Below are 13,598 nucleotides of genomic sequence, written 5' to 3' on the forward strand. Positions count from 1 at the left end.
CTCCAAAGAGGCTGCACCAACTTGCATTCCCACCAACAGTGTAAGAGGGTTCCCCTTTCTCCACATCCTCTCCAACACATGTTGTTTCCTGTTTTGTTAATTTTGGCCATTCTTATCGCCCTCGCCCCGCAAGGACGACAAGAACCCTGGTTCGGATGCATCTTCTCTCTCTCTATTTCCGCAAGTCTACACACTTACATACGCTTACATGACCAATCAGCGAGCAGGGTACAGGAGGGAGCGAATCAGGCTGTGCACCTAAACGAACAACTTCGCTAGCAACCAATGCTGTTTACTTCCTCTTTGGGCGTTCTGCTTAGTCTCACGAGGCAATCCTAACCTGGCAACTAGCCAGGCGCCATCTTTTAATGGCGGAGGCCGCCCTGGCCAGGGGCCTGCCTCCGACACATTCTAACTGGTATAAGGTGATATCTCAATGTGGTTTTAATTTTAATCTCCCTGAGGGCTAGTGATGATGAACATTTTTTCATGTGTCTGATAGCCATTTGTATGTCTTGATTGGAGAAGTGTCTGTTCATATCTTCTTCCCATTTTTTGATATGTTTGCCTGTTTCGTGTGTGTTGAGTTTGAGGAGTTCATTATAGATCCTGGATATCAACCTTTTGTCTGTACTGTCATTTGCAAATATCTTCTCCCATTCCATGGGTTGCCTCTTTGTTTTTTTGACTGTTTCCTTTGCTGTGCAGAAGCTTTTGATTTTGATGAAGTCCCAAAAGTTTATTTTCGCTTTTGTTTCCTTTGCCTTTGGAGACATATCTTACCTTCCATCTTCTTGCTTGAAAATCACTCTGAGTTGTTTCTTTGTATATGATCTCTCTGAAATGTGTTCTGAAATTTCTGATAATTCTGAAATTCTGAAATTTGACAATAAAATGCTTTTATATGGATCTTTTAAAGTAATTACAGTGTTGGGTATTAGATGTGGATTCTGTCAGTCTTGAGAAATGTGTTCCTCAGTTTTGGAAAGCAATCATTATTCTTTTGACAATTTCTTCCCTTCCCTTTTTACTTTATACTGTACAGATGTGATAATTTCCCTTTTTTTTTTTTCTGAGCAATTTTCTCAATTTTATCTTCTAGACCTTCCATTTATGTTATATATCTATAATTTCTTCATACTTTTTCTTATCCTCTGATTATTCCTTGTTCCCAATATCTTATACTAGTCTTATTTCATGGGTGTAGTATCTTTTTTTAATCTCACCGAAGGTACTGATGATAACTTTGTTGTTGTTGTTGTTGTTTTAAGATTTTATTTATTTGACAGAGATCACAAGTAGGCAGAGAGGCAGGCAAAGAGAGAGGAGGAAGGAGTCTCCCTGCTGAGCAGAGATTCCCAATGCAGGGCTCAATCCCAGGACCCTGAGATCATGACCTGAGATGAAGACAGAGGCTTTAACCCACTGAGCTACCCAGGCGCCCCTGATGATAACGTTTTGATATTTATTTTGTTTTCTTGTATTGTCCATGTTTTCTCAGAGGTCTTTTTATTGTATTTCTATATGTGGGCCCTTCTAATTTTCAAGGATTTGAATAAGGTTCTGCCTAGAAGTACTCTGGTACTGGGATTGGAAATTGGGGTGCGTGTCGGGAATGGTCTCCCATCTGCTAGTGTGCTGGGAGCAGGGTGATCTCTTCTCATCTGTCTCTGTCTCACAAGCACTCTGGTGAGAGCTTCCCTCACTTTGATCAGTTGTTACCTTTCCTCCCCTGCCTTCTAAAATTTTGTTGAAATTACTCCTCTCTCATTCTCTTTGTTCTTGTAGCTTTATTCTTTTTTTTCTTTCTTTTATTCTGATTTTATTGGGAACTTAGGAGGGAAAGGAGATAAAGGCAAGTGGTTGACCAGAGTCCTCCATATTATCAGTAAATGTTTTTATAATAATTTGAGTGTTTCTTGCCTTTAATCTCTTTCCCTTTAAGTCAGTCTCAACACTGCTCCCTCACTAATTTTTCTAAAATGTAGGCCTGCTAAGGTTACATATTACCAAACTTTTTGATAACTTCCCATAAGAGATTTAGAATTCCTAGAGTGAACTACAGAGCCCCTTACAAATTGACCCTCTCCAGTTTCATCTTCTACTGGTCTCTCTCACAGTGTAACCACCCTAGAAGCTTATCATGTACTTCTCTGCCTCTGTGTCTGTGTCTTTTCTATTACCTGTGCCTAAGTGTTCTATCCATTGTCTCTGGTAGATTCCTCCTATTTGACCTTCATGGCCCAACCAAGTGTTACTACCTCTATGAAGTATTTCAAGACTCCACACTGTATTCCCATAACACGAGGCTGCTACCTTTAACACAGCAGTTATACCTCAGAGTGGAGTAGTTAATGTACATGTCTGCCTCACCAACCAAACTGTCACTTTCTTGAGTATAAGGACTGTGTTTTATTCTCCTTGATATGCTGGGTACCAATCTCAGTGCTTAGACTCTGTACACATTCAGGAAATGTTTATCAAATATGTAATAATCACTGTAGCGGTAGCCAGCTCAGTTGTCATCTTCCCCTTTCAGGCACACAGGCCATGCCCCCTCTCTTCTCCTTGGGGTACCATCAGTGCCGCTGGAACTACGAGGATGAGCAGGATGTAAAGGCGGTGGATGCAGGATTTGATGAACATGACATTCCTTATGATGTCATGTGGCTGGACATAGAGCATACCGAGGGCAAAAGGTACTTCACTTGGGACAAGAAAAGATTCCCAAACCCCAGAGGGATGCAAGAGCTGCTCAGAAGCAAAAACCGTAAGGTAAAGTAAGCCAGCCCTTGGAAGCTTCTTAATCACAAAGCACTTGTTTAATTTTTAAAACTTGCCTTGGGGTGCCTGGGTGGCTCAGTCAGTTAAAGCCTCTGCCTTTGGCTCAGGTCATGATCTCAGGGTCCTGGGATTGAGACCCACATTGGGCTTTCTGCTCAGTGAGGAGCCTGCTTCCCCCTCTGCCTGCCTCTCTGCTTGCTTGTGATCTGTCAAATAGATAAATAAAATCTTGAAAAAAAAAAAAAAAAAAAACTTTCCCTGGCAAGATAGTGGAGTAGAGCCGTCGGATAAAAAATGGCCATAAAATAGTACCTTATAATGTAATTGCAACTGTGATAACAGGAAAACAGTGATGGAAAGATGGCCTCACCATCATCCCTGCCGTAGCTATCCAGGGCCCCACAGGATAACAGGGTCTAGCCTTCAGTCCTGTTTGTTGTGGCCACCTGTAGGGATATGATGGATACCCCAAAAGCAAAATGTGGTTCTGATGTCAGCATCAATCTCGAGATTGAGGACATCACATCAACACCACAGGGTCTGGAAAGGTTAAGTAGTTACATTAGGGAGGCATTCTGGTAAGAGTAGGGCTGACTCCCAGGCTGGTCTGAAGGTGGCTTGAGAGATCTGGGAATGGAGACAGCTCAGCTTTTACAGTAGTTAGAGGGTTGGACTGGGGTGGGGATTCCTATGTGTGCCCAGGGCTGGAGTGGTTTGAACTTCCCGCTGGCACCCAAGGAGGAAGCATCAGGGCTTTCTTTGTCTGATGTGGGCAGAAGGGTGAGGGGGGATGGAAGGGCTTGAAAGCTCTTAACAGTCAATCAGAAATGGAGTCAGATTCTTCATTCCCATTCTCCTAATTTCCCAATTAATAAATAGTTACCATTTGGCAAGTACTTACTATGGGCCAAAGAGTTTGAGAGAATATATTATTCTATCCCGTCATCCCAAGATTAAAAGGTAGATCTTGTTAGCCCATTTTTCAGATGAAGAAACTAAGGCTAAGAATAGTTTGTATTTTGCACAAAAGCGTGTAAGTAGTAGAGCAAGAATCTGAACTCTGATCTGCCTGACTCCAGAACCCATGTTCTTACAAGCAACTATTTATTGAAACCATCAAATGTTCAAAATGCTATTCTAAAGATGAAGGGAATTCAAAGATGAGCTCCTTGGGGTCTTAGAGTGAGTAGGGGAGAGCCTGGTGTATAGCAACCACAATATTGGGCAATAATATAACAGTCAAATAAAGGTCAGGGTCAGGAGTGGCCTAGGAGAAAGAATATTGCATCCAGCTGGACTCATACTGAGCGTGTGCATTTTCGATGAGCCCTAAAGGATGAGTCTCTATCTGAGAAGTGGGGAGGGGGTGGAGACAGTGCAGCTAGAGGCTGAAGCAGCCAGTGTTGTTTGGAAAACATGCACAGATTGGTTTGGCAAGAAAAGGCATGTGTAAGGTTTGAGTAGTAGGGAATCTGAACTTACTGTAGGCTGCTTTGTATACATTTGGGAGACATTAAAAGTTTCTGAATAAGGGTTTAGTATAGAGAATATATGAAGAACACCTTACAACTCAACAACGAAAAGCAAACAAAAATGGGAAAATGACTTGATAGACATTTCTTCAAAGAAGATATACAAATAGTCAATAAGCACATGAAAACATGCTCAACATCAGTAATCTTTAGGGAGATGCAAATCAAAGCCACAATGAGATAACATTTCATACCATTAGGATGGCTACTATGAAAAACCAGAAAATACTAAGTGAGGAGGGGAGGTAGAGAAACTGGAACACTAACCATGGGAATGTAAAATGGTGCAGCCACTACAGAAAACTACAGAAAATGGTGCAGCCACTACAGAAAACGTATGGTGGTTCCTTAAAAAATTAAAAATAAAATTACCATATGATCCAGGAATCCCACTTATGGGATTCAATTTCAAAGAAGAAATTGAAAGCAGGTACTTGAGCAGATGTGCTCATGCAGATAAGCCCATGTTCATATCCGCATTATTCACAATTACTAAAAGGTAGAAGCAAACCAAGTGTCCATCAGCAGACAATTTGGTAAACAAAATGTGGTACATACATATATACAATGGAGCATCATTTAGCCTTGAAAAGAAAGGAAATTCTGATATATACTACAACATGGGTGAACCTTAAGGACATTATGCTAAGTGAAATAAAGTACTCACAAAAAGATGAGTACTATATAATTTTCGCTAATCTTTAATACCTAGAGTAGTTAAAATCATAGAGACAGAAAGAACAATGGTGGCTGGGTAGAGGAGGGAATGAGGAGTTATTTTTAATGGGTATATGGTTTCAGTTTTACAAGCTGGAAAGAGTTCTGGGCATTGTACAATACCATGAATATACTTAACACTACTTAACTGTATACATAAAACTGGTTCAGATGATAAATTTTATGTTATGTATATTTTACCACAATTAAAAGTTTTTTAAGGGTTGGATCAATGGAGAATTAAACTTCGGTGTGTAAAATAAATGTGAATAGACTTGAGGAAGGATGATCAGAAGGTTGTTCTAACCAAATAAAGAGTTTTGAGGCCCTAGACTCAGAAGTGAGGTCATTAGAAGGGTATAGCAATGATGAAGACACAGAGCTATGATCACAGCTCTTCTCAAACCTCCTTCCTAAATAGGTCTGTACCATTGGGTTTTGGGGGATTTGTTTTGTTTTCTTTTCCTTAATGTTTGCTTTTGTCAGTGTTAGTCTCTAGATATTTAGGGAGCAGGGATGACTTAATCCTTTAGGTATAGCACCCAGCACCTCAGACAGAAGCTTAGTAACTGCTATGTTGAGAACATGTATTGGCTGGGCAGCAATAATTATAAAAGAGCACTGGCCTGGTTTTGATACCAGTTCAGTTTCCATAAGCATGAAAAGTGATAGGGTTTTACTGATGTCTTAAATATTTCAACCCTAGTAATTATTTGAATAAAATTTGAACCCCAAAACTATGATGTAAGCCTGAAACTTATAACTCCTATGAAACTGATGAGCTTTTCAAACCTCTGTGTCTGGACAGCTTGTGGTCATCAGTGACCCCCACATCAAGATTGATCCTGACTACTCAGTGTATGTTAAGGCCAAAGAACAGGGCTTCTTTGTGAAGAATCATGAAGGAGGAGACTTTGAAGGGGTTTGCTGGCCTGGTAAGATAGCACTTTATGCACTTTTTAATTTCACTTCTTTAGTCCCAATTAATGAAGGTTTCATGGCCGTCACCCTCATTTCTTAAAGATATCCCTTGCCACAGTGTAAGCACCATTAAGAAAGAGAGGGTATTGCCTTCTTCTGTATCTGCCCTAACATCTGGTACAGTGTGCTTTGTATACATTTATCAATGAATGAATTTAAAAAGCACTCTATTTCTCTAACCAAACAAAAATAAAAAGCCAAGGAATAAGAAACGGAGAGGAGAAGAAAATAAAGAGTTCTCACAGTCTCTCCCTGTGAATTTTCTGAGCCTTGTTTGCCCACAGTTGCTGCTTCCCAGGCTTTCATGAGGGACCTTAGCTGCTTCCAGCAACTCTGGATTCTTTGTTTCAGAAATTATTAGTTTCAAGCCTTGGTAGAAACCAGGACAAAGGGGAATCCCCAATCCATCATATCCTGGCACTCAGTCACAAATTCATGTGCTGCAGAGACACCCCATGCATTCCTTTCCCCTTACACCACTCATGAACACTTCATTCTCTTTTAAGGACAGAGGGTCACTCTAGGATATTTGCCATGCTTACTTGGGCTGTCTTGGGCCATCTGTGAGGGACAAGCTCCATCTGGATGCTTGTTCATTGGCCTTCCCCTGGGCCTCTCAGATTGGGTGGTCTAGTGACTATCACTAGAGTCCAGCATGGCCTTCCTTCACTTCTTGCCAGATGGTGCCTCTGCATCATCCGTCTTACATCTGAGATGTCCCGTGATCAGCCAGCTTTCACATCTTTACCACACATCCTAGCATGAGCACCACTGTTTCTCACAGTCTGCTTTTCTGCCTCTACAGGTCTCTCCTCTTACTTGGATTTCACCAATCCCAAAGTCAGAGAGTGGTATTCAGGTCTTTTCACTTTCTCTGCTTATCAGGTTTGTTTTTGTTCTTTTGTTCTTTCCTAGTTACTTGGAAGGATGAAAGAAGAAAAAACATGATTGAATAGAACTATTCTGCTTTATTGAGTAGCTCTTGATAAATAATACTTGGATGAAAACAAAGGATGGTACCCACATTACAGACTTTAATGGCCAGGAAAGGTGGCATATTAATTACCAAATGCACAAAAGCTGTGACTTCTACCTCTATTATAATAGACTCTGTGATATATCAAAGTACTTAATAAGACATTTGTATTTTCAAATTAATACATAAACTTTACATAAAATAATATTCTATAGCTTATTTAAAGATGATGATAGGATATTTATGAGAATATCTTGCAAAGTGTAATGTGACATAAAGGTAAGGTTTAGGGGTGCCTGGCTGGCTCAGTCAGTTAAGCATCTGCCTTTGGCTCGGGTCATAATCTCAGAGTCCTGGGATCAAGGCCCACATCAGGCGCCTGGCTCAGTGGAGAGCCTGCTTCCCCCTCTCCTTCTCCCTCTCCCTCTGCCCCTCTACCTGCTTTTTGCTCTCCCTCTCTCTCTCTCAAATAAAAAAATAAAATCTTTTAAAAAAAGGTGTAACAAAATTTGAAATTAAAAAGGTATAATAATAAATCAATCCTTAAAATATTCTAAGAACCCCAGAGAGGTCACTTGGAGAGAATGGTTTTCAGCCAATTTTGAAGAGGATCGTGATGCCTCATATAAATTTATTTGCTGTGTGCCAAACTCTGTGCTAAGCAATTTCTGTACATTTTACCATTTCATCTTCACAAATACCTCTGAAGTTGGAGCTATAATTCTAATCCCACAGATGAGGAAATTGATATATAAAGAAGTTTCAAACCCTGCTCAGGGGTACCTGGGTGGCTCAGTGGGTTAAAGCCTCTGCCTTAGGCTCAGGTCATGATCTCAGGGTCTTGGGATCAAGCCCCGCATCATGCTCTCTGTTCAGCAGGGATCCTACTTCCCCCTCTCTCTCTGCCTGTCTCTCTGCCTACTTGTGATCTCTCTGTCAAATAAATAAATAAAATCTTTAAAAAAAAAAAAAACCCACAAAACAACCCTTTTCAGTTAATCCATGTCAGTAAGTGGTGGACCCAAGATTTGAATTCAGTCTGTTTGTCTCTCATGTCCAATCTTAACCACTAAACTAGGCTTCTCAGTATCATGTATTAGGACACAGAAAATAACTTAGAGCAGGGATACCTAAAAGGCGAAATCTGGCCATGTTCACTCATTTCTCTACTGTCTGTGGCTGTTTTCACTATATCAGAGTTGAGTTATTGAAAAAGAGGCCTATAGTCAGCAGAGTAGAAAAAGTTATCCGGCCTTTTCCAGAAAACATTTGCCAACCCTTGACTTGGAGAGTGCTACAGAAAGGGAGTTAAAGTAGTTAAATATCTGGAAAGCATATAGCCTTGTTCATGTGTATAAGCCTGACGATTCACAGACCTGTACCCCTGGGGCAAATAATACAGTGTATTTTAGTAAAAACAATTAATTAAAAAAAAGTATACATGTTTAGAAATAGTTGAATATAAAGAGTCAAAAGAAGGGATGCCTGGGTGGCTCAGTTGGTTGAGCAGCTGCCTTCGGCTCAGGTCATGATCCCAGCGCCCTGGGATGGAGTCCCATATCGGGCTCCTTGCTCGGCAGGGAGCCTGCTTCTCCCTCTGCCTCTGCCTGCCTCTCTGTCTGCCTGTGCTCACTCGCTCTCTCTCCCTCTATCTCTGACAAATAAATAAATAAAATCTTTAAAAAAAAAAAAAAGAGTCAAAAGAATACACAAGTCTCCCCTAGGCATTTGAACAACTAGCATGTTTGTGAGACAGCCCATGAACTCTGTGGCATCCCAGAAGGCAAGCCAGGCCCACTGAGAGGATGTTACAAGGGCAGGACTTTTAGAAAGTAATGGAATGAGCTTCCCTGTCCCTGTTGCTACTGAGTCACATGCTCAGAGACCAGGGAGTCTATAAAAGGGATTTCATCACCATGTCAACTAGATGACTTAGCAGCCCCTTCCTACTCTAAATTGAAAATTCTGTATAGAACACAAACTCTAGACTATTTCAAAGTAGGGACGCCTGGGTGGCTTAGTCGGTTAAGTGTCTGCTTTTGCTTAGGTCATGATCCCAGGGTCAAAGGATCAAGTCTCACATCAGGTTCCTTACTCAATAGGGATCCTGCTTTTCCCTCTACCTGCTGCTCCCCCTACTTGTGCGCTTACACTCTCTCTCTCTCTCTGGCAAATAAAAATAAAAATAAAAGTCTTTAATTAAAAAACAATCTTTCAAAGTATTAGAAGGAAGGCAGGATCTTATCATGGAAAGCTTTAATTGCCTTTAGTTAAGAGTTGTAGCAGATGATGGATGTTCTAGAATCTAAATGTCAGCATTCACAACCTTTCCTGTATGAGGGTTCGCCAGAGTAAGTCTTGGAGTGGGCATGCTGGGCAGTTGTATTTCACAGGCAATACCACATAACATTTTTTCATTCATCAACAAATATTTACCGGGAACCTTCTGTGTTCAGCTACTGTTCTAGGTGTTTGGAATTTATCATGAACAAAATTCCCTGCCCTGTGGACCTTTTATTGTAGCACTGGGACAAAAGAGAGAGCGTAGATAAGAAACACAGTAATAATAAATGAAATGGAGTATACAAGAGGAATAGGGTGGCTATCATATTAACATCATCACTATAGGAGTATTGCATTGACCAAAGAAGAAATTTATTTCCTAGGGATCTACTGACATCCTCTACATATGGAATGACATGAATGAGCCCTCTGTATTTAGAGGGCCAGAGCTAACCATGCAGAAGAATGCCATTCATCATGGCAATTGGGAGCACAGGGAACTTCACAACATGTATGGTTTTTATCAGGTAAAACATCCATAAAGAAGCCACTTGGACCCATGTGCCCTGCCTTTTGGGTTGAAAGTCATTTGTAATAGCCGTACTATGTTGTTCATTTCTCTTTGTGTAACTTTTCTGATTGCAATGGATCTTACCAGGTTGTAGCCAATGCAGGACTTATTTCTTTTTTTGCACCTTTTCTTTCTCTAATGAACTTGATGAATTACAGAGTTATGAGATTAATGGTACCATGAAAGATCTTCCTTGACAGGAGTCATTAATAAATAGCCTTGGATACCTCAAAACTTCTTTTGAAGTAGGCAATGTATAATACATAAACAAAGGCAATTAAAACAAATGTTTTAAAATTTTACAAATGGGGCTTCCTGGGTGGCTCTGTCAGTTAAGCATCTGCCTTTGGCTCAGGTTATGATCCCAGGGTTCTGGGATTGAATCCTGAGTCAGGCTCCCAGCTCAGCAGGAAATCTGTTTCTCTCTCTTCCTCTGGCACTCCACACCACTCGTGCTCTTGCTCTCTCTCTCTAATAAATAAAATCTTTTTTTTTTTTTTAATGAAATTTCACATATATCTAAAATGGCAAGTCTCATACCAGGGGAATAAGATTTAGAACATAGAGGGGTACCTGGTTAGCTCAGTCGTTAAGCATCTGCCTTTGGCTCAGGTCATGATCCCAGGATCCTGGGATGGAGCCCCACATTGGGCTTCCTGCTCAATGGGAAGCCTGCTTCTCCCTCTCCCACTCCCTCTGCTTGTGTTCCCTCTCTTTCTGTGTCTCTCATCAAATAAATAAAATCTTATTTTAAAAGATTTAGAACATAGATGTAGAATTTCTAAAAATAGGGGTTTTTTTTTTTTTAAATATTTTATTTGACAGATCACAAGTAGGCAGAGAGGCAGGCAGAGGGTTGGGGGGGGAAGCAGTCTCCCCACCGAGCAGAGAGCAGATGCAGGGCTCAATCCCAGGACCCCGAGGTCATGACCTGAGCTGAAGGCAGAGTCTTAACCCACTGAGCCACCCAGGCACCCCTAAAAACAGGTTTTTAAATGTAGAAAGCCTTCATTAACTACTTAGCCTTCCCATTAGAAGGTGGTAGAATTGTCTTCCATTTGCCAATCACATCCAAAACATTTGTCAGTTATTATTTGCCCTAATTGATATCCATTGTTCTTTCTTATTTTCACTATAACTGTGTTCCTGTGGCCCTCCCACCAACTGGTCTGTTTTCCAGTGTGAGTTACTGGCTACATATAGCACAGTTCAGATAGTATGTGTTTACCTCTTTAAAAGTCTCTTGCTATAACTGCAAACTACTACAGAGAATTTTCTTATGTAGGCCAGGTCCAGTCATTTAACCTCTCTGAATCTCAGTTTTTTGTTCTCATTTGCTTTTTTTTTTTTAATAAACGAAAATGGTCAATCTCAGATGTTCTATAGATTATATGAGAAAATTTTATAAAATGCCTAGTTATAATAAGCATTGAATATGTTAGCATATTATTTACTATTTTTATTTCTATTTTGAGCAAAGATAATTTTCTACTCTTAATAGGGGAATTTAGAGTAGTTTCATTACATCATGAAAATTATTTGGTGGATTTATTTTCATATTTCCCATTTTACATTCCCACCTATTTAATTTTTGCATGTCCAGTAGCTTATTAGGGATGTCTGCACAATGCTCTAATCTAATCATCCCTTTGAAATTTTTTTCTCCTTTGTCTTTGTAGCAAATGGCTACTGCAGAAGGACTAATACAACGATCTAAGGGAAAGGAGAGACCCTTTGTTCTTACCCGTTCTTTCTTTTCTGGATCACAAAAGTATGGTAAGGAATGGCACATACGATCAGAATTAAACCTAAATTAGCAGCTTGCTTTTTTTTCTTAAACTATTTGTAGCGATTGGGCACGCCTTTGATTGTAGCAAGTGACATGCCCTGAAGTATGCCTTTTGTCCTGAGACACATCTATTTTAATAAAGTTTAGTTACTTATTTCCCATTGAAGAAATGGCCACTTGGTTGCTGGGAGAATGACTTTATAGTATCTCAGTTTGCTGGGATGGTCATCTCTGATTCTGTTCAATTTGTCTAAACCAGGGAAAATACACTTCTTAGACATTCCCTCAACCACCTGTTTCACTTAGCCATATGACTTAAAATAGACCTGGCTGTTGCTTTTGGTCAGGGCCATCTATAACTGGATTCAGTTTACTAGCTAATGCAGATCTAATTCAACTTAGCCACCTTTCAGGAGGAAGGCTATTTTAAGTCCTCTGTTTAGTTAATTTAGTTAAGTATTTTAGTTATTAATACTGTTACATTAATTAAATTAAATTAAATTAATATTGTTTAAGTATTTTAAGTCCCCTGCCCAGTTACCTAAGTAACTGGGAGCTTAGGTCCTAGTTTGAAGAATCCAGCCTTTACTGTATTATAGACATTATTATTTTACAACCCTGAAAACCAGCCCCTGGGGCACCCTTCAAAAGGCCAAAATACTGTCATCTGAGGCAAAGATTCATGTGCAGAGAGATGCTCACCACTTTGGTTCCTGAAGCAGAAAATGAAATAAAATACAAATAAAGGAATATTTATAAAAATATGATATGTACATATGATAAACTATTTTAAGACTATTTAAAATTGTAGCCTCGGAGCACCTGAGTGGCTCAGTGGGTTAAAGCCTCTGCCTTCAGCTCGGGCCACGATCTTAGGGTCCTGGAATCAAGCCATGCATCAGGCTCTCTACTTAGTGGGGAGCCTGCTTCCCCCCACCCCCCTGCCTGTGTCTCTGCCTAGTAATCTCTGTCAAGTGAATAAATAAAATCTTTTAAAAAAAGTAAAATAAAATTGTAGCCTCAGTTGCATGAGCAAATGTTTGTGACATCATGATAAATGGGGAGAAAAAAGCAAAAATGCTTAAAAGTGTTTGTAGTATATTATCATAATTTTGTTTTAAAAATATAGATAGGAATCACTTATTTGTGGAGCATAACAAATAGCATGGAGGACATGGGGAGTTAGAGAGGAGAAGGGAGTTGGGGGAAATTGGAAGGGGAGGTGAACCATGAGAGACTATGGACTCTGAAAAACAATCTGAGGGGTTTGAAGTGGCGGGGGTGTGGGAGGTTGGGGTACCAGGTGGTGGGTATTATAGAGGGCATGGATTGCATGGAGCACTGGGTGTGGTGAAAAAATAATGAATAGTTATGCTGAAAATAAATAATAAATAGATAAATAGATAGATAGATAGATAGGAATCTAAATCAGTAAGTTTAGGGGCGCCTGGGTGGCTCAGTAGGTTAAGCCTCTGCCTTCGGCTCCGGTCATGATCCCAGGGTCCTGGGATTGAGCCCCACATCGGGCTCTCTGCTCAGCAGGGAGCCTGCTTCCCCCTCTCACTCTGCCTGCCTCTCTGCCTACTTGTGATCTCTCTCTGTCAAATAAATAAACAAAATCTTAAAAAAAAAAATCAGTAAGTTTAGTACCTTGGTGATTATGAGTGATTTATTTTTAAATTTTCTTCTTTTTACCTATCCCTATTTTCCATGTTCTCAAGTGTCATTTTTAATCACTAAAAAAAGCCAAGTGTTTTTAATGAAAACACTTTTAAGTGGTAGTTAAAAAAAAGATGATAAAAGATATGCATACTAAGTAATCTCTGATCCCTTAAATATTGGCCTACTGCCTAGCCTTCAGTGCTCAGTGTGAAACTCCGCCTGCCCCAAAGTGACCCATTGCAGATAACACTACTGTGTCAAGTGTTAAGCTTAGACTGACAGCCAGAGAGCACTTCTGACTGA

At 40.2% G+C, this 13,598-nt stretch overlaps 1 protein-coding gene across 6 annotated transcripts in view; it reads left to right on the top strand.

Annotated features, from left to right (window-relative positions):
- The window catches only part of GANC (glucosidase alpha, neutral C), a 74,006-nt gene that overhangs the window by 35,527 nt on the left and 24,881 nt on the right, over positions 1 to 13,598 (top strand). For 3 of the 6 annotated variants that reach the window (XM_045067937.1, XM_045067936.1, XM_004751185.3), the window contains exons 12-16: positions 2,540 to 2,775; positions 5,842 to 5,968; positions 6,820 to 6,899; positions 9,657 to 9,800; positions 11,524 to 11,620. In XM_045067937.1, the coding sequence (XP_044923872.1) occupies positions 2,540 to 2,775; positions 5,842 to 5,968; positions 6,820 to 6,899; positions 9,657 to 9,800; positions 11,524 to 11,620 (684 nt within the window). Of the gene's footprint in view, positions 1 to 2,539; positions 2,776 to 5,841; positions 5,969 to 6,819; positions 6,900 to 9,656; positions 9,801 to 11,523; positions 11,621 to 13,598 lie in introns of those variants that run through there. The other 3 variants (XM_045067938.1, XR_006602925.1, XM_045067939.1) reach the window with 3 other exon arrangements.

The sequence above is a fragment of the Mustela putorius genome, unplaced genomic scaffold, assembly GCF_011764305.1.
Source record: "Mustela putorius furo isolate JIRA1106 unplaced genomic scaffold, ASM1176430v1.1 tig00003898_pilon_pilon_pilon, whole genome shotgun sequence".
Taxonomy (NCBI): Eukaryota; Metazoa; Chordata; class Mammalia; order Carnivora; family Mustelidae; genus Mustela; species Mustela putorius.